Genomic DNA, 20,726 nt, shown 5'->3' on the forward strand with positions numbered 1-20,726 from the left:
TTTCTAAATCTCTATTTTAAGCACAAAAGCATATTTAAACTTCAGCTACATCAAAGCTCTCTCAAATGCACAAATACAATTTTTACTAACCTTTAACATCTAAATGTAGCTCTTCAGTAAAGAAAGTTTTTGTGTCCTTATTTGGAACTTCTGAAGTTGGCCCAGACAAGCCAGGGTTTTCAGGCATAAGCCTGAACAAGTGATAAAGCAGCTTATTCAAGCTTTTAGTTTTTCTGAAGTATTGTGAGTAGAGAACTCGCAGCTGATAGTGTTAAAAAACAAAACAAACAAAAATATACAGGTGAGACTTAACAAATATAGCTTACTCTGTAAATAGTATCTTTCCGTAGGGAGGAAAGGCAAGACTGTGATTCAGAACAAGTGAATAATTATTTAGTTCTCTGCACCATTTTTAATGATAAGGTGTTAAAATGTAACAAGCTTGTTTGAAAATGCCAGAAAAGATCATGTATTAATCCTAATTCTTTGTACTCTAACATTACCATCCTTGACTATTGCAGTGCAGAAACCTAAGTCTACTGATGCTTTCAGAATTTCACTAATTCCACAAAAATCAGAGGTAGGAAGATACATAACTAAAAGAATACAAAGGCTGGATGAAACTTCAAGATTCAAACCAAATAAGCACATTAAGAAATTCAGTTAAAAGGAAAAGACTCTGAACATATACCTGAGAAGAAGCTGCTTTGAAGAAAGCTAAGGTTAACTTCCAAGTGAGAAGATATCCTAGAACAAGGCAGAACTCATCACTCAGGGGATGAATTACTGCAGATTCTCCAACTGGAATGCATTCCAGGATGTCTTCTAGCAAGCGTTCTTGAGTGGCCAGGACAGACATAAGAACTGCTGGAGGTGATCTACGGAAAAATGTTATCTGGCATGGTAAACTCAAATCTTGAGCAAAGCATTAACTGCATTTATATTCACAGCTTTCCAGAAACCTGAGTAAAGTCAGGAATGTATAACATAAAAGGGGTGTTTTATTACAGGAAAAGTTACTTTCAGATCCACACATTAGTACTAGATGTAATTTTTTTTTTTTCCCTGAAATGGACAGTTTGTGTTTTTACCTCTTGCAAGACAAATATAAACTGAATCCTGCACTTAATCTGAAAGTGGTCTGTGGATGAGCTGATGTAACCAGCATCATGGTCAGCTGGTTTGCTTGCTTGTTTCGAAGCAACTGAACAATGGATCGCCTCATCACTGAATGTGTTGGGTTTGGGCTTTGGCATTGGATTAAAAAGCCTTTTGCAGCTCCATAGCAAGGAAAGGTATTAATCATTGGGCTAAGGTTAAATCATTTACCACAGGCTCTCTTCAAAACATTGACTTTATCAGATTTAAACTATAAAACACTCAGGTCACTTCTGGAGGTTAAAGAAACTGAAGTTACCTGTGCAGCTGAACACATGCTAAATAGATCAGACCAGTAAAATTCTGTAAAGATTTTACAATGTAGAGCATATATGTTACACTTTAGCAACTGTACCAAGAAAGCAGTTGCAAATATTGTTTCCAGTTTTAGCACAGAGGCAGACTTAGCCAATTATATTGAGTATTTTCAAAATTTATGGCCCTATTGTCATAGCCACATATTTTTTTTTCTTTTAACATCTCATTTTAACTCATCTGCTGCAAATCTCAACTCTTGTAACACATTTTAAAAATACTGAAAAACAACCATTAAAAAAAAAAAAAAGTGAGGAAAAAATACACACAATGCCAATTCCTCCTCTTCATCTCCATAAGATTTGAGATCTTCATCATCAAATTTAGGCAATTCAGGCATTAATCTATAGAAACATGGAAAAGAAATCAGATTCAATTTTAACTGTTTTAAATATATGCAATGCATACTTCTTTGCTCAATGTCAACATTAATGATAGGCAATAAAACAACGGTAATTATTCCTTAATAACAACACAGAATCTTTAAAAGACGTGTCACCATTGCAAATTTGGTTTCTGAATGACAACTGTAGCTTCGCTCTGTTTTTTTCCAGGCCTTTTCCACTTCCCAAATCATGATAAAATAAACTTTTCTATCTCCAAATAAATCTATTGCAAGATTATGCCTCAGTATAAGTGAAAGGGTAACTTATGCTTAAGCCATCTGCCTCACTATCTGCATTTTGAGCAGACAAATGCACATACTATTTGTCAAATTCTGCATTCTCTCTTTTGGTATTAGAGATATTCAAAAAGTCCACAAGAATACTACACATTTTTAGTCAGTTCCTTCATTTTCTTATCTAAATTAGTAAAAATAAAAAAGTTATACTATTTAATGATTCTGTCAGACCCAGATCCAACCTGAAATATTTCAGTTTACATTTTAGGATTCTCTGAGCATTTAAATAGAGGCTAAATATAAAATGCTTTGTAGTTATGGTACTGATATCTATGTAACTGTGGTACAGAAAATAAAATTGTATCTTCATGTACTGCAGTAACGCAGTATATATATATTCTACCTTTACAATTAAATTTAGCATTTCAAATACAGAACAGAAATTAACCACTTAAGGATTTTTCTCTCATAACAGAACATGATTTTGCTAAACACATCTATAAATGGATGTTCTACAGCACACTTAATAATAATAGGCAGTTGCAGGGGAGGTGGGGGAAGTGGAAAATTTGTTGATTCTTACTTATACAACATATGGTAGACAGAAATCTGTACAGGTCTAGCTGGGAAAAGCAACATTGGACATAACGTATTTAGTAGAGTCTGAAGTTCATCTGGAAGATTTGTTTTCTGGCCTGCAACAAACTTTGCTGGCAATTTATGGTTTAACAACTGGTCCTTCGAGATGTACGTTAGAGCTTCACCCAAAGACGTTAACACAGAGTTCTGAAAGGAGCCTTCAGATGCATTTTTGGTTTCTCCTATTTAAAAGGGAGAAAGACAAGTTGTGATACAGAATGTATGGGTGTTATCGTAAACATGCATTACTAGAAACAACTCAGACTCCTCTTATCAGAATCCATCTAATCTTAAATCACAATGTTAAGTGCAATGTTATTTTATTAATTAGCATATAAGTGTCCAAAAAAGTGAGGTTTTATAAGCCATAATATTCCTATATTTATATATATATTTATAAGCCATAGTATTCCTATAAGACATATATAAGACATACATTCCTATAAATTCAAAATATGACCCATCAAGTTCTATTTCAGAATAGCTTGACAGCTATTACCCTCCTTGCCATATACTTGCCTGTGACTTTCACCAACAAAGGTAAGAGCAAATTGTGAATTCCCTCAGAAAAGAACTCCTTCCATTCACTGATCAAGTTCTCAGGAAGGTTGGCAGTAGTTTCAGGAGCTGCCACTTCAAAGAAAGCGCTAAGGGCAGATGCCAAGTCACAACTGACACAAGCAAAAATCTGCACAAGTGGGACATGATAAAGCGAACGGTTTTCACTTGTAGTCTAGGAACAAAAAGAATAAGAGGGAGATTTCTTAACTATAAGTTTGTTTTAAAGTATCACATTCCCTGTCTACACCAGAAAGCGTAATTTCAAAGACTAATCAATTGCAAAAACCATTTTTAAATGATTTGGCAGCAAAATGACAAGTTTAAGAATATAACCTGTATTTTAGTAAAACTTGCTGCAAATTATTTCCAAGTCTCCTCAGCATTTAGAATTCTGGATTCCTTCCCTTATATGACCTTTATAATGGCAGAAATAAACTGCCACCAAGTGGACTCAAACAGAAATGTAGCTTATCTGAAACACTTGTGCAGCCAAGCCAGCCAAAATTGACATTTGAAGCACTCTCACTTTTCTCTCCCAAACACAGAAGCCATACCAATACCATGCTTGTATTTCCAAACTGCAGAAGGAAATTGGTGACACACTATTGTAAACTGGAAATTATTGAAGTGGCAATCAGAAGAGTATTTACTCTTCCCCAACATAGCTCCTTCTTTTTATTCTTATGAGTTTTCTCCCAAAAGAAATATCAGTAAATATTAAAAAATATTCCCAAGCACTTAATCTATGTTGTAAGTTTTTCACACGACTTTGTTGGTTTGTGGGTTTTCTGCTGTTGTTGTTTTGGATTGGTTTTGTTTGTTTTTATTTAAAAAAATATAGTTTTGAGGGACATACAGTATAGGTAAGATTAATCCTGAGACCAAGAAAGGCCACATGGAAGTTCCCAGCCTGCCCTTCAAACAGTGCAGTGACAAAGGGCAATACAATTATTAAAAAAAAAAAAAGCTAGTGGTTGAGAGATTCTATCTTTATTTGATTAATAAAGTAGTCAGCTGTTTGCTCTGACTTGTTAGAACATAATTTTGATGTTTCATGTGATTATTTAGATATTGAAATACAGATGCTGCTTTTCATTCAGTTGATTTTTTCTATGTCATATTAGACTTCGGTCTTAAAGGGATATTATTTTTCAACACAGAGACCTATAGCAGACACATTTCAAAATTATTCTCCAATTAACTAATGACATCACTAAACATTGTAACATATTACTTAAAGGGGGAGGTAATTTCATATCTATACACAAAAAGAAACCAGAGACACAGTATTACTTATGCTTTTAAGCCACACATGACCTATGTCAAACTTCAGTGAAAAAGGATTTTGTGCAATTCTTTTTAACATTGTGTCAAATGTTTGCTAAACTGAGAGCACTATGTCCCTGCATATCCAGAGAATAATATAAAAGGTAAGGACATCAAAAGTGGAGATGCAACATTAGCACTCACACAGTAGGTAAAGTTAATTTTTTTTTTTTACTTTGACATTTGATAGAAATGCTTTTTAAAATAAGTTATCTTTGCAATGCTGAGTACCCAGCTATTAATATTCATAACTACTCTAAAGTACTAGAAAGTTAACACACATATTAGACAAAACAAAGTCAAATTTGTTAAGACCATTGTGTTCTAAACTCTAAGTAAGAATGGTTAGGAGCACTCTGATTTCCATTCATCTTGGAAATCCTCATGCATTTTTGTTCAAATTTAATTGCTGTGTGGCACAGCTTCTACAAGGTTTTACTCTACCATCCTGATACTCAACTCTTCCACTTTGTAAACAGATGTGTGAACTTCTAACATAGAGCTTTCAAAGATTTAGGATGAAATGTCAATCAGGAAGATTATAAAAACGTAGTTATTCTGTAGTCTATTTTTTTAGCTGCTCCCCATCCCCTGCATCAGTCCAGTAGGTTCAGGAGGATCCTGTTGGAAGCTGCAGTGCCATGATTAGCAACAGTATCTCCCGTATTACCTCTAACCAAGCCAGCATGGAGCACAGGATAAAGTCCCATTCATTATCGGCCAAAGGAGCCGTGTGATACTTCAGCAGCAAGGGAAGGAAACGCATCACCTCGATGTTGAAAGCAAGCAACTGAGCATTCGTTTCTTTCAGACTGCTGCAATAAAAATACAACTACAGCTTACATATCTTCATGGTGTAGACATGAGTATTTATATTCTCGCTTTCACTCCTCCTCTTAGGACAAATTAGTTGTGCACCAGGCTCTGCCCTGTGTGCTTTTGATACTCTTGTCTTTCACAGTTAGAATAGTACATTAGCTGCCAAGTCTAAATAAGTCAATCAACAGGTACAAAACAGATTATCAGAGCTACTTGCTCATTTGCAACTTAATTCCTAAAATTGGACAATTTACATATTCACTCAAGTAATACACTTAGATAAATTATGAAATTTAGCAATTTTAATTAATTCAATGCAAGAAAAATAATCAGTTCTTTTTAAAAATGGTAACTTAAAATACAAGCCCTCAAGTGTCCGAATAGTGTACATTATTTCAAGACTTTGTTGCCTGGATTTTTCTCACTATACTCAAGACAAATGAACCTCAGTATATTTCCACTCCTTGCTGGAAGCTTTCCAAGTTACATTTTCAGGTCCAGAATTCTAAAAACCAGACACCTAAGTCTGGTATCCAAGTTTTTGTTCTGCTACCTAAACAAGCAATCAGAATTTGGAACTCAATATCCAGCAACACCTACAAAGGATGGTCAGTTCTGAATGCTTTTGAAAACAGTTGGCATCCAGGTGCACTATAAAAGCTCCAAGTTTCCCAGATTCCAACCGCCTGGATAATTTTCTTCAGTATGAGTTACTGGATATTTAAAGACAAGTATATTAAACCAAGAGATACAGTTCTACAAAGGCTTATAAAAGTACCATTAGAGCAGTGGATGGTGGTTATAATTCAAAATCAATTTGTAAGTTAACAACCACTTTGTATTTTTTAAACTGTTGATCTAGAAATTTTAAGTCAAATTATCCCAAAGATGCACCCACCAGCTAAAGAGAAAGCTGTCCTCGTTATCATTTTTCCAAGACATTATGATATTTAGAATTCCAGGCAGTACATCATCAGCAACAATAGTTCTGTCATTCAAGCAGGAGTTCAAAATGGAAAGACACCCAAATGGCCCTGTAACATAACAATAATATCATCCTCAATACATCTTAATTATCAAGATAAAACAAACATTAGAATGTGTGTCAGTTGACTGGACAGTTTTATCTGAACGTTAAGATCACAAGATAGATTGGACAATACCTCACCTTTTTTGTTTGAACACTTAATCCAGAAATGCTATTGCTAATTCAAAAATACCATACCCAACACAAACTTCAAAAAAACCCAAAACAAAACAAAAACCCTTGAACCAGTTAAAAACTCCTGTAAGATTGTTGGTTTATACAATTAACAAAAAAAAGGAAAATACCTGCTCAGATTTAAATCTATTCATGCTACTAGAACATATGGTAAGCAATAATTTGGACAGATGATTAAGTAAATGTAGTTGTGAATTCCAAGATTGTTGCAAGACTGTTAATTTTTATTTTCAGAGTGAAGTACTACCATTGCATTAGTACTGTTTTCCATTTTTAAGGAAAAATGTATTCCTTGGAAAACACTTCTTCCAAGTATGATAACAAAAAACTGAGCTAAAGTACCATTTATGCACAGCAAAACCAACCAAACAAAAAACTCACTTCACTTAAGCAGTAGCACAATGATTTACAAGAACTTTATCAGCATTTTGTTGACCTGAAAAAAAAATTAAAACCTGAATAGTAAAACCACAACCTACACCACACTTAATGGGAAAATCTGGGTATATATTGTCCATTCAGGAACACCTAGGAAAATGAGAAGCAGCAGAAAGGAAAATGCAGACCAGTGTTACAAACGAGCGCACTCCACAGCAGAAGAGGGGTGAGCATTCTTTTTTGCATTTTCTGTTTAAAGTTTCACAGACACATTCAGTTGGTTCACTAGTTTGCTCAGAAAGCCAGGTAGGCCTAAGTCCAAAGAGTAAGGAGTTAGGGAAACTACCACAGTGGAAAGAGTCAGGATTCCTCTCAATTGCTGCACAACATTAACAACGCGAATTTTCACACTTTGAGGACATCCATTTGAAGAACTCATCTGAAAACCTGGACACTGCCAAGGCATATAACTTCACAGTTTAAAATCCAAGATATTTTTTTCAAGATAAGTAAGCACAGTTCTTTTAAAAAATAGAAAAACAGAAAAATCAACTTTCAAGCTTTAATATAGACCGATCAATACAAACAGGCACAAGAAAGCACGAAAGCAGTACTTAGAGAAAAAGCTCTTTAAGTGATGTCTAATTCAAACATGTAGAAGGACTGTGTATAACTACTTCCAAAAAGTTTTCTTGAAAAGTAACAAGTCTGTGAAAACGGAAAGGTCTGCTAAGGAATGTTCAAAACAATATTGCAACACATCTCAATCACCTCTAAGTAAAGTTTAAAAAACTGCTAAAAGTGTATGTACAATATTTCTGATTCAGCACACTATATCTCATGCACTGGAAGAACTACTCAAAAATTATATATAAACTGTGAAAGAGTTCTTGCTAAAACATCTTGAGACAATCATGGCACTACCAGTTGACAACAGTAATATTCTGCATGCTGTATAAAGCCTAAATGACTAATTGAAAGCTTCAATATTTACAGACGTGTTTAAATCAGATAGACCAAACAAAGAGTAATATAAAAATTCTTTTAACAATATCAGCCTGAGTCCTTTAGTTCTAATTTTGAACCAGGCAGTATAGCTTATACTTCCATAAGGCAGAAAACTACTATGCCAAACAGTCTGCAAGGAATATGCAAAATGAGAAGACATTTCTTTCTAGGAAAAATGATATCATTATAGTTCAAACGTTTTATCTAAAAGCAAAATTATTGCAAAATAATATTATTAAATTCTAATGAATTGGACTGAGGTAAGAACGTACCATCAGTATTGGAAAGCTCTGTCTGTGGGCACGTCAAAAGTTTGCTCACACAGTGTAAGACAAGTGTTTTGTTTTCTTCTACAGTCAAAAGAGGTGATAGACACTGAAGTGTATGCAATCTGCCCTCTGTTAACGGCGGAAACCTATTCGCACAAGCAAAAAAAAAAACAAGAATGAGACAAACCCAAAACTTTACCTGCTAAACAAAATGTCAATTGGTTCATAATGATCTAGTATCCTATGATGTAATCCCCCACACTAAACTAAGCTCCACTTGTACATACCACATCCATCTACTACCAAATTTTCAGTCTTCAGATGTCACTCATCAGAATCAGTATCATGTAACATCATTAACATTTGCAACATAAACTAAAAGGTTATAGGCAGCAGTGTTAAGATACCTTTCTGTTGTCTCAAAAGGTTTCTTCAACTCAGAGGATCCAATTTTTTCCACACTAATCACTTTAGCCATGGTTAATGACCAGAGTCTTCCATGTTCCTCTGATCTTCAAAGAAGAAGACAGACCCTGGTTAATACATATAGATGCACAGTTGACAACAAAAGCATTTGGATGAAGTTTGAATCAATATACATAGGGAAATATGGTGGCCCTTAATACTCTTTACAATGCGAAATATGAAGACAGAGTTAAGGCTTGTTTTACTTGTTCTTACATACCTATCTAATATGGTTTGCTGAAGGCTGGTTGTATTACTAAGTGTACTGAACTTCTCATATGTGATGTGCATTTCTTCTAACATATGAAGATATTCCAGAAGCAGATAAGGAGGATTCTCCAATTCTTCAATCCATTGTAATGAGTACAACAGCTCTGCAACTAATTAAACAAAAAGTCATTGTTTACAAACAGCTGCTGAATATATTCAGTGCATTAGCAAGAAGTTTCAGGTCAAGGTTGTTTGGGTGTTTTTAAAGTATGTTTTTAACATATTTAAAAGATGCCATTTACACGTAATCCCAGGTGCTTCAAAGCATTAACTGGATATTCGCCATTGCATCATAAAATACAAGAAGAGAAAAGGCTGCAAAAATCTACTCTAGATGTTGAGGAAATTTTAAAGCAAATCAAGGATGACAAAAACTCTAACAGCTCTCTATTATTTTTTCAATTTTTTTTTAAATACAAGGCAATCAAGATCTAAGTCCAGAAAGAAAAAAAAAAAAAAAACAAAACACCAAATTGATGCTAAAAGTTAGCATATGGTTTCCTCATTAACTTACAAGGATCCACCCTGAACAATTACGCTTCTCATCATGGTGAGACCTTCAGAGATAGAATTGTTAATTTGATAATGCTGGCTCTCATTTGAACATTCCATAAATAAAAAGAAACAAGATTCTACCTGGTGGAATTAACAAAAACTGCTGCCTCAAAATATCTTTACACCATGACTAAACACCCAGGGTATTTATTTCATGGCATGGATACAGTTCCTATTGCCTGCTCATGCCAAACCATCATGTGTTTTGGCAATGAACAACTTCGAAAGTCATTGTAAATTCAAACTTCTCCAAATTCAAAGTTCTGTTGAGACAGCATGTATATAATCACAAAAGGTCCTAGAAATATAAACACTATGCTTATGCATACTTATACTTTTAAAGGTGAACTCAAGAGAAGAAAAGGAAACCAAAATAATATAAAAGAATGATTTCTCATACCTATATGCCAAACCTTCACTACTTATTTCCTAATTCATTATCAGTTCAGGTTACAACTACTATAAAATCAAATTCCTTTAAGTTTTACCATTGTAACTTACTTATATTGTCAATTTTCTTTCTCTCTGTATCAACATTTCCGTGGACTAAGCCATTTTCCAATACAAGTAGCACCATTTTACTTAATAAGGCTGAAGTACACAGATGGCCTGGAAGTTTAGTTGTGCCACACAGCTTGACACATGATCCCAAAGGTTCACAATTCATACTAAGTCGTCCTTCCAAAAGAGGTTTGCGTATCCACTGTAATATGTGTACAAAAAGAGTATGAACAAATGACATTTTAATGGTGCATAGAAGAGCTATGATCTGTTTAACCTTGAAAATTCAGAATTACTAAAAAATAACTATGAAATATATGAATTAACACCAGAAGCACAAGGGTTAGGATGACACACTCCAGCATATTAAAAAAAAAAACAAACACACAGCAGTAACTTGAAGCTGCATTGCTGACTCAGAAATAAATACGTATCTATAGAACTCCATATATTTTACAGAAAATACTGGGGTTACTGAAGGTTGGTGGTTGGACAGGAAATGTATGCCCTTCCCTACTTCCACGCTATGTATATTAGCTTTCTGCTGATAGTCAGTACACCATGTTTCTCTGCAGATATTTCTGCCTTTCACAAAATTAATCTTACAGAAGAACTAACTTAAAAACACCTTCATGATGCACACTCTGTCAGACAAAATTCCTGTATTGTAAAGTAAGTTCTTAGTGTTCCATGCAGTAAAGGGTATTTTCATAGATTTTTGTTTTCTTTAGTAGTACTGGATGGAGCCATAAATATACAGATTTTGTCCTCTGCCATGGACAGAGGCTGAAAAGAACCTTTACACAGACATACGTGTATTCATAACAGCAGTGCCATGTCAAAATAAAGAACGTTTATCATCCTGAGGGACAGAGACATGAGGTAAACTACCATGTGCAATTCCATTAGTGTTTTCATACCTCAGTGGAGAGAGACTCGTGCAATTTCCCCCACTCAGTTTTGTTTGGTGTGATGTGCTCAACATAAGCTCCCACAAGATATCCAGACTGTCCATCCTCTTCCATAAGCTTAGACAACAAATCACTAACTGCAGAGATCAAAACCTGAAGGCTTAAAAGAGGAAAAAAAACACTGGAAACAAGTTTCTATCAATGTAAAATAAAGCAGTTTGCTTTTACTGGACAGTGCCAATGCTATATACCTTGTATCAATGCTATATACATGCTATACCAATGGCATTTTAAATCATGGTCTATGCCACAGTTCTCACCTCTGGCAGGCTGAAAAAACCCTCAGTAACACAGATGCCAATTAAATCAAGAAAAGTATAGCACTGATCCTACCTTGTTTTGGAGAACAATGTATTACGAAACGGACATACACATTACAATTACCTTTTAACATCCAAAGAGGAAGACTGAATTTGATTCTTGACCCACAGTGCAGATTTATGCAAAAAGATACTCTGTTTCTGCATACTCCGAAGCTGACGCACAAGTGAACTTACACCAGACATCCAAGTGTGTTTTAATTTACATACAAGTAAATCTATTGTAGGAAAAAAAAAAAAAAAGACAAGCAAAACCATCCCAAACAGGTAAACTAAAATTGCAACCTGCAGTAACAAACACGTGTAAAGGTCCTAGAGTAGGAAAAGCATTCTCTTTTCCATGTGGTTACATGCAAGAACTATTAAGAGCAAATATACACATTTCTTATTGTAGAGCAATTTTAAATTAACTCTGACACACAGGTAATATTTTGAGGGTAAAAGTGATGTTCCTGTTATCTACTACAACATGTTCATATGATCTTCAAAACCAGAGATTTCTCTAGTACTGAAATACTGAACATTCACACCATCAATACTCATTTGCAAAGCAGCAAGGGATTTCAGGTTAGTCTTGTCCACTTCTATGACAATACTGCAACATTTCCTTTGTATCTATGTCAGTAAATGCATATACCAATTTAACACTCTCAAATTCTGCACTCAAAGAACATAAATCAGTATCTCAGTCTGAAAAATGAGATGCTGGTGGAGACAGAAATGGATCATAATTTGCCAGAGCAACTTGACCAATATAAATGGCTTCGGAATAAATATTTGTATCTTCAATGAAGTGATCGCACGCATTTGTTCATAGGAACCACACACTGTAGAATGAGCAAAAAAATGCTCATTCTTTGTAGTTCACAGACCTTAAATAATTTTTGTAACACTCTAGAAAGTGTGGAATATCACAGCTATAAAGATAGGTGAAGCACAGGGATACTAACATCAAAAAAGTTGAAAATCCTTGTAAAGATGTACAGGACTTGATGTGTGGTAGTAACTACCAGCATTGTAAATTACAGTACAAAATTTGATGTCAGTTACAGCTGGAAGTGCTCATTGTGAACTCTATATTCTACTAGATACTTGAATCTGTTTCATGAAAAAGAAGAATCTAGATTTAACTTCAACCAAACTTTTTTGTAGTTGATGATTGTTTTTCAAAATTACCTGTTAAGTGTGTAGCATCCTGCCTCTGAGCACACAATTGGAAGATGGTAAGCAGCAAGTCTTCAGAGGATGGCATCAGTAAACACCCTTTAACTGAGCTGAAAAAGCTTGAAGCTACGTCACAGATGAAAGATACTGATGGTTCAGTATTTCCAGCTTCAGAAAGATCCTTAGCTTTCGACAGAGCTGCTTGAAGTTTATCAATAATCCTTTCAACAAAAGTTTCACCAATCAAAGATTCTATTGGGGAGAGAAAAAAGACAGCATGCTTTGATTAGATTATAAACATCATTCAAATACATCATATTCATATGTACTAATTTGTTTTTATTTATTAATTTTGAATGCAAAATAAAGTGCAAAGCAGTTTCAGTGTAATGCATACCTAAACTCTGTAGAATAAGAACGAAAAGTTTTTAAGGTAAATTTCAGATATTTTACAGCACAACAGCTAACAAATCAAATTTACTTAAATTTTTCTGAAGTTTTCCAGACTCACAAATCTGAATCTGTTCTTTAAACACTGAATTTTGTTTAGCAAAGCAGATCAAACAAACTGCAATGTCACTGCTGCAAGTCAGTATTTACAAAGTTAAACTGAATACCGTTAATTGGCTCAGAAAAAAAAAAAAAGAAAGAAAAAAAAAGCCAACCACACAACACAAACCCAGAAACATAAGAAAGCCTACATGTCACAAATTAAGTATTCTGGAAGATCTGAAATTCCTTTCAGCCTTCTACAAAGCGTAAGTGAGGTATTTACACTTCATGAACTCCAAAGAATAAATATGCTTACCATTTTTTATGTGTTGTGACAACACTAAACTCAGGAGGGTCCACCTTTCTGAAGAGGATGATTCCGATGAAGCTGCTATAGGTTTTAAACCCAGGTGACAGAGATCATCTGCCAGCATTACAAGTTTTTCTCCAAGTGCATCTCCTTTCAGCCAGTCAGAGACTAAGGAAAGTTTTGGTGTGCTTGAGCATGCCTGAATCACAAGAAAATAATTCTAATAATCTTTTGAGGGTTTTAACTTTTATTACTAACTAAACATAAGATTAATACGTCAAACTTGCACACACAGAGTAGGAACCATATAATCTGTCATAAACAAGAAGTCTCTAGGTGTTTACATCTGCAACAATCCTGCCAACTTTCTTGTTGGTCAGGGACAGCAACTTATGGCTAGGTCAGACCTCTACGCTAGAGTGAAAGAAGTCACCTTCTGAAAGCTCTTTTTCCTTTTCTCCAACTATAGAGCCCAGGGAATGCCTACATTGGAGTTACAAAGACAACTTCTGGATAACCAGGTTGATTCGAAATAAAATCTATTTACAACATAAAATCTTTTACAGCATCTGAATTTCTCTAAAAAGAAATGCAAGGTCACAAACCAGAAAAACATTATTTTGGTGATAAGCCATCATAAGTTATGAAATCATAAAAACGGAGGATTCCTAAAATATACAGTATATGTGAGGAAAGATATTACAGTCAATGCACTGGATCATAAATCAAGTGCTGGGAGTTCTTGTCCAAAAATCTGTAATAAAACTTTATATTTCAACCCAGGCAATCACTTAAATGTCAATGTCTCAGCATCCCACGTGAAAAAATGCCATACTATCTTTTCTTTGTAAGCATGATGTAAGGGCAATGATAGAAATAATCATTTAAATTATTGGTTTGATACCCAATTCCATTCCCTCCAGCTTAGAAAGGATGACCAGAAACAAATCAGGAATCCCCCTGTCTCAAAGGGCAATCTGACCAAAAATTGAACGGACAAAGATGCCTTTGTTTTGGTATCATTATTTCATTTCTAAGACTGTCTCCAGATTGAAATGCAGTTAAAACAAACAAGACTCTGAAACTATTATTACAAGATTTCAAACAATGGAAATTATTACTACTTAAATTTTTAAAAAGTCATTGAGAGACATGTAACTCTCAAAGCTAATGAAACATTCAAAGCTACGCAAAACAAGAACAGAGAAGTCTTAAGAAGCACCTTTTGAATTAACTGGAGAAAAATAATCCATTGCAGATCCATCTGAAAAGAAAAACAAAATTCCACAATATTTAACAAATTCTTTGCTGAATAGGAAGAATTTAATATCATTTTAAGTGTTTGGTTTACAACTTTCTTACTGAAACAACAACTTCTGCTTAACCCCTGCAGAAAATAAAGTTACTGATTATACTATTTTTGGCTTCCAAGTCTTTACCACACAGATCATCAATAAGGGACTATAAGAAAAGCCACTGATGACTAGTATGAAAGCACAGCATATAAAAAAGAACAGAGAAATTCTGATGTACTTTTTTTTAAAAGACTTATACCACATGCAAATGGTCATATGTCATAACCTTTCACCCCAATGCTGACATGTCAACCTTTCCTAAATCTACCTTCCTTACACTGAACATTCAAGTTCACATAGAATGTCTTCCATTCCACAATCCCAAAATAAAATGATTAACCAACCACAGCCCACAAGAAGAGTACTCACTCTGATAAAAACTAGTAACAAAATGTACAAGAGTCATACCTTCGTTAAATCATCAAGAATGATTTTCCTTTCATCATTACTGTTGCAACAATTAAGCACACTGTACAAAATATCAACCAGAAAATGGGTGTCTTTCCTCCAGTCTTCTTTCAACCAAGTTATTAAATTCATATGCAGAAATTGTACAGATGGACTTTCACAAGTTTCAGTTTCATTTTGGAATTCAGCTTGAGCAGAGCTTGTATCATTTCCCTGCTCTAAAAGTACTTGAAAAACTCTGTTTGAAGAAAATGAGTTGAGCAGGGCAGAGAGAAATTTCAAATGCTGTTCTGACTTCTGTTCATTGACATACACAATACTCAGTTCAGCAAGGCTGCAGACTAAGTTCTCTAAAGGTTCTTTCCTTAGAAGTGAACTATGTTGCAAATCAGCCTGTATTTCAGAGTCACTCTTTCTCACTTCTGTGAGCTTTCCATTCTCTGTGTCCCTTTCAGATTCATCCTCATCTGTAAATCTGATTTTTAGAGATTTTCTGTTGTTTGGTTTTGTAGGACTCTTTGGATTCCGAAGAATTTCTAGCATTCCAGATAGAGCAAACAATGATTTCTCATCAGCATCCAACGTATCAACATGAAGTACACACATTTTTAAAAGACGGTCCCAAAAATCTGACAACAGTTTCTGGAAAACTTCATCTGTGCCATCATCATTGGAGATTTCTGCTTTAGCTTCCCAGGAGCTCAGCGTTTCTGCTATTTGATAAAATAATGGTCCATTCTGTAACCTGGGCTCCTTAAGTACAGCATCAGTAAGAGGAATTAGCTATAAAGACAAAAAGATTATTAAAGAAGAGTGATCTAACTAGATGATTGTTTTATTCTTTATAATACCACGAAATTTTATAATTTTGAAGAATGTTCTGGAAGCAATTTCAAAGACATCAGAATTACTCATGCTTGAACACAATAAAAATATATAGGGCGAGGCGCTTCGTTTTTTTTTATATACAATTTGAATTGCATAGTAAAAGCCATGATTTTATAGGAAGGAAAAACAGAATGTCCTGGTTTCAGCTGGGATGGAGTTAATTTTCTTTCTAGTAGCTGGTATAATGCTGTGGTTTGGATTTAGCATGGAAGAAAGCTGGAAATACACTGAAGTTCTGGTTGTTGTGGGTAGTCAAGGACTTTTCAGCTTCCCACACTCTGCCAGGTGCACAGGAAGCTGGGAAGGAGCAAAGCCGGGACAGCTGACCTCAAATGGCCAAAGGGATATTCCTCATCATATGACATCATGCTCAGTACATAAACTGGAGTTGGCCGGGGGAGCAAATGCCGCCGCTCGGGAATGGATGTGGTATTAGTGGTGTGGGTGGTAAGCAACTGCACTGTATGTCACTTGTTTTGTACATTCTATTATTATCATTATTTCTTCCTTTGCTATCCTATTGAACTGCCCTTATCACAACCTACTGTGTTGTTGTTGTTTTTTTCTCCCTCCCACTTTTGATTCTCTCCCCCATCCCACTTGGTAAGGGGGAAGGGTGCCTCAATGGCTGCATGGTACTAGTTGTTGGCTGGTGTTAACCCATGACATTGACTAACTTCAGTAAGATTATTTTTTCTATAAAATCTAGTGAAACTTTCAACAGAGAAGTACATTGTCACAGAACTTCATTTTTCTTGAACTCTGAATTATTAAATGTACCCACAACTATATTAAGTGTTTCTAATAAATACCTGGTCATATATAAGCATTTGATGAATTTGTATTAGGTCATCATCTTCATCTATTTTCTGTAGTATGGCAAAGCGCAGACATTCCATAAATGCAGTTATAATTGCAGAACTTTCTGAAGGGCTGGTTATTGCTCGCTCACTAGACAACCTATTGAAAGGCAACATCAGAGGGGGGCACACTCAGTCATCCATGCTTCTGAGAAACCCATTATGTACATGATGAATGTCACCTTGGTTATGTGGTTATGGTGTTCTTATCCAGACAACACCAATATGAGAATACAGAATCACAGAATCATTCATAAAAGTCAGATCAAAACATATTCAATAGGACATATTTAAAGAGTCAAAATATTAAATTTGGGCATTTAATATAACTTATATTGAAATAACTTTTTCATCTAGTTTTAGCATTCATTAAAATAAAATCTATATAAATACAGGAAACATATCCAGTGAAGCATACTGCCTAGTGTTTCCGCTCCTTGTTAAAACTCCTTTGCAATTTTCTACACAGACCACAGACGTTTAGAGAAGTCACTTTCTGTCACTACAGAAAAAAAACTAAACCAAAAAGCCACCAAAGGACAGTTTCATCATAGCCAGTTTGAGTCTAAGCAACTCCAATTTGTTTGCTTTTTAATGACAATTAGACCATACAAATACTACAACCCTTTTACTACTTGTAAATGAATTCTATACACTTTTTAAAACCAATCCATACAAAACTCTCTTCTCCAAGAGCTCTGCTAATGGCCATGTCAACGTCAATTGATAATTTATTTTTGTTTGAATAGTTAAAGTTTAGTTTTTCATAAAATAACGTATATATGCTTTTAAGTACACAATGCACATGCATCTATTTAAATCAGATTTGGTAGAAAGTTGGGTTTGATGTATTTAAAAGGCAAAAAACTACAGCAGATTCGATTATTCAAAAATCAATATTCCAAGAATTAAAGTTCTTGCATATAAGAAATTTCACAATTATAATGCTAATCCACAATAACCTCTGTAATAATTAAAGACTGGTGAGAAAAGCCCGATATCTTCAAAGCTACTCTTAATTTTAAATTAATTTCCCATTTTGAAACTTATGGAATAAACACAAAGCTTTGGCAAAGAACGATAAGAATGCTTTAGGTAAGGAAGATGTAATAAAACAAAAAAAAGGCTGAAGGTTTAAGACAGGGACAGCCACAAAGGACTGACTCTACTTTTGGATACTTAAAAGTATTTTTTAAATATTATTTTCAAATAACATAGTGAAAACAGTCTTTTCTGAAATAAGCAACTAATGTGTATTCAAATGCCTTCAAGCCAAATATGTTATCTTTAAATAATTAAAGAAGATTACTTCTCTTATTTCCAAATGTAAAAGAGACTGTTTTAAAAACAAACAAAAAAAAGGTGGTTCATACCCTTGAATTATAGAGCTGAAAAAAGTTCTGAAATATTCCAGCTTTGGTCCTGCAATGCCAGGAGGTACCTTGCTAATGAACGGCAAGAGATTTGGGTATATCACAGCAGCTAGTCCTCGTCCGCCTTCTCGAAGCACTGTCCATAACTTTGGTAGAACTCCCTTTTTGGCATTTACATGACTCCAACAGTCCTACAGAAAAATATACGTTTACTGTAAATTAAATGAGCATATGTTGACTTGGAAGAACTCCCAAGCTAGACATTTAATTTACCTCCCTATATTGTAGCTGAAAAAAGTTACTGTAAAATTTAAATTCACTTGCCAGTATTTTTAAAAATCACTTTCTCCTTATTTCAGCTTGTGAATTTAAGAGGCTAATGTGACGAAACTGTTTCTGTATTGTTTAAAATCAATGTACTTTCCTTGTTAGCAAACTGCAATTGAAGGCTTCTCTTTAATAATGCTTTAAGGATGCCTCATTTTTGTGAGTGGTCTTGTATTTAATTCTGAGTTCTTATTAGCAAGAATAAGCAATGATTTCAAAATTCTAACTTCAGACACATCACTAACTTCAAAACTTCCCTCAAAAATTTTCTGATGGTTACAAAATACCTTGGCATTTTCAACCCACACCCCAAAGTTTTTCGTCGTCTGATCTCATTTATCATAGTTCCAGGTAACTATACTTATAGCAAGCTGAACAAAGACTTTTTTTCCCCATAAATTTTTACAGTTTATACCAGGAGTTTCAAAATAGATCTGCATCATTAAACCCTCAAAGCATCCCGGTCTATGGCAACACCACTCATCCTGCTAAGAAATTGAAAGCCAGTATTTCACTTAACTTTAAAAAACAAACACACACAAACACCAAAACAAAACAAAAGCATTAAGTCAGAAGAAGAAAGCAAACCAAAAATGCATTGAGGGTAATTTTTATAACTGTCTTTAACCAAGAAAAAGGTTGTAAGTATTATTTTACTTATTAGTAACGACTTTTAATCAAAGGGATTCAGGCTAACTTAATTAAACTTATAAACCAACTCTGATTTTCAGACATGCCAGACTTATACTTGAAAGTTACACTGAGGAAGGAGCAGGTAGAATTGATAAGTTCGTATTACGAATCATAGAGAAAACCCAGTCAAGGTGTTCTTCCAAATTCTACAAAGAGAACAATGGCACTTGTGAAAACTTAAATTTGAGTAAAATATCTGCCCCTTCCTTAGATTTCCCACATTACCTCAATAGTGGCAATAGTATAAAGTACAGCTTCCCAAAGAGCAGGACACACCACTGCATCACTGTCATCAATGCTGAGAAGAACAGCAGGACAAACTCTTGGTGCTTCATTTTTCACCAGCTCAGGCAAGTACTGGCAAAAGGCAGAAGCCACCTCAAAGAAAGCTGAGCGAACCTGACATAGGCCACAGAAAAACAAAATTTGAGTCTAATGACAACACTGTGTCACTACTTGTAGTTTATAACATTCCTTTTAAAGTCACCGTAACTTTCAACAATCAGTATTCTATTACATCAGCAAAGGTTTAAATATTATTAAAAATAAAGAAAAATAAAGAAATTATTTGATAAGCCTGCTTGATATTTTAAAGTAATTTATTTGGTGTAAAATGCTTATAAAAAATATTTCAATATACTTCTCAAAAGACGTTTCCCCAAAAGCGCCTTAAAAGTTTAAGAAAATAACACCAGAATCAATTCATCCCTCTATGCACTATTTGTCTTAGCAGATCAAAGACCAATAAAATAGTTTAAAAAAAAGAAAATCCAAGAAGCACTAAGAACTCTGTCAAAGTTTGTCCCTTTTAATAACAATGGTAGATTGCCAAGAAGCAGGTGATGGTGACACAGAAACAACAAATTAGTTTATTGGGCAAATTTTAGAGCCATATTGTCTATTTAAGGCTTAGAAATTTGAAGGCTGTTACAAACACATTTCAGTGAAGTACAGTTAATTCTTGCAGAATACAAGTAATTAATACTTCTTAGGTTCAGTGTATTATCTTTAACTAAAAACAACCAAAATAAAGAAGAAATAAGAAAGTTACCTGTGGCATGCTGTGTTTGCTGTATTTCCAAAATTTATTTTGGGACAGAAGTGACATTAACTTTTCCTCCAATGAATGCATCTCTTTCTTTGGCAACATGCTAAGCAACATTTTTAAAGCTAACAAGGAACAGGTCAGAATCCGGAAAAATTTGGCTTCCCTTTCTTCCTCTGGTACAGTTCTCAGAAAACAAAACAAAACAAATTAAAGTGAATCATAAATAAATCAGTGGGTTTATCAAGCTCTTCTAAACTGTCTAAATGTATGTCTTCAGTTTTTCTGTGTTGTTCTTTTTATTTCAGATGCCAGCAATGTAAATATGTAAACTTTCCGTAAGTTCTAACACTACCAAGTTATACTAAAAGCTGTTAAAAAAGAGAGAGTATCAAGTCATCTCCCAACTATT

At 34.5% G+C, this 20,726-nt stretch overlaps 2 protein-coding genes across 3 annotated transcripts in view; both read right to left on the reverse strand.

Moving 5' to 3' along the window:
- LTN1 (listerin E3 ubiquitin protein ligase 1) overlaps positions 1-20,726 on the reverse strand; it is a 30,448-nt gene that overhangs the window by 5,020 nt on the left and 4,702 nt on the right. For both annotated transcript variants that reach the window (XM_065862633.2, XM_071810236.1), the window contains 21 exons: positions 20,321-20,501; positions 19,495-19,668; positions 18,250-18,440; positions 16,829-16,976; positions 15,129-15,911; positions 14,588-14,629; positions 13,372-13,564; positions 12,576-12,815; positions 11,464-11,617; positions 11,029-11,179; positions 10,109-10,310; positions 9,003-9,162; positions 8,725-8,829; positions 8,321-8,463; positions 6,339-6,474; positions 5,292-5,436; positions 3,254-3,467; positions 2,679-2,916; positions 1,743-1,817; positions 692-878; positions 91-262 (listed from right to left, as the gene is read on the reverse strand). In XM_065862633.2, the coding sequence (XP_065718705.1) occupies positions 91-262; positions 692-878; positions 1,743-1,817; positions 2,679-2,916; positions 3,254-3,467; positions 5,292-5,436; positions 6,339-6,474; positions 8,321-8,463; positions 8,725-8,829; positions 9,003-9,162; positions 10,109-10,310; positions 11,029-11,179; positions 11,464-11,617; positions 12,576-12,815; positions 13,372-13,564; positions 14,588-14,629; positions 15,129-15,911; positions 16,829-16,976; positions 18,250-18,440; positions 19,495-19,668; positions 20,321-20,501 (4,034 nt within the window). The remainder of the gene's footprint in view (positions 1-90; positions 263-691; positions 879-1,742; positions 1,818-2,678; positions 2,917-3,253; positions 3,468-5,291; positions 5,437-6,338; positions 6,475-8,320; positions 8,464-8,724; positions 8,830-9,002; positions 9,163-10,108; positions 10,311-11,028; positions 11,180-11,463; positions 11,618-12,575; positions 12,816-13,371; positions 13,565-14,587; positions 14,630-15,128; positions 15,912-16,828; positions 16,977-18,249; positions 18,441-19,494; positions 19,669-20,320; positions 20,502-20,726) is intronic.
- Positions 8,541-20,726, reverse strand: part of CCT8 (chaperonin containing TCP1 subunit 8) — a 56,846-nt gene continuing 44,660 nt past the window's right edge. The window contains exon 16 of the mRNA XM_071810254.1: positions 8,541-8,550. The gene's annotated coding sequence lies outside the window, so the exon portion shown is untranslated. The remainder of the gene's footprint in view (positions 8,551-20,726) is intronic.

The sequence above is a fragment of the Patagioenas fasciata genome, chromosome 1 (genome assembly GCF_037038585.1).
Source record: "Patagioenas fasciata isolate bPatFas1 chromosome 1, bPatFas1.hap1, whole genome shotgun sequence".
NCBI classification, from domain to species: Eukaryota; Metazoa; Chordata; class Aves; order Columbiformes; family Columbidae; genus Patagioenas; species Patagioenas fasciata.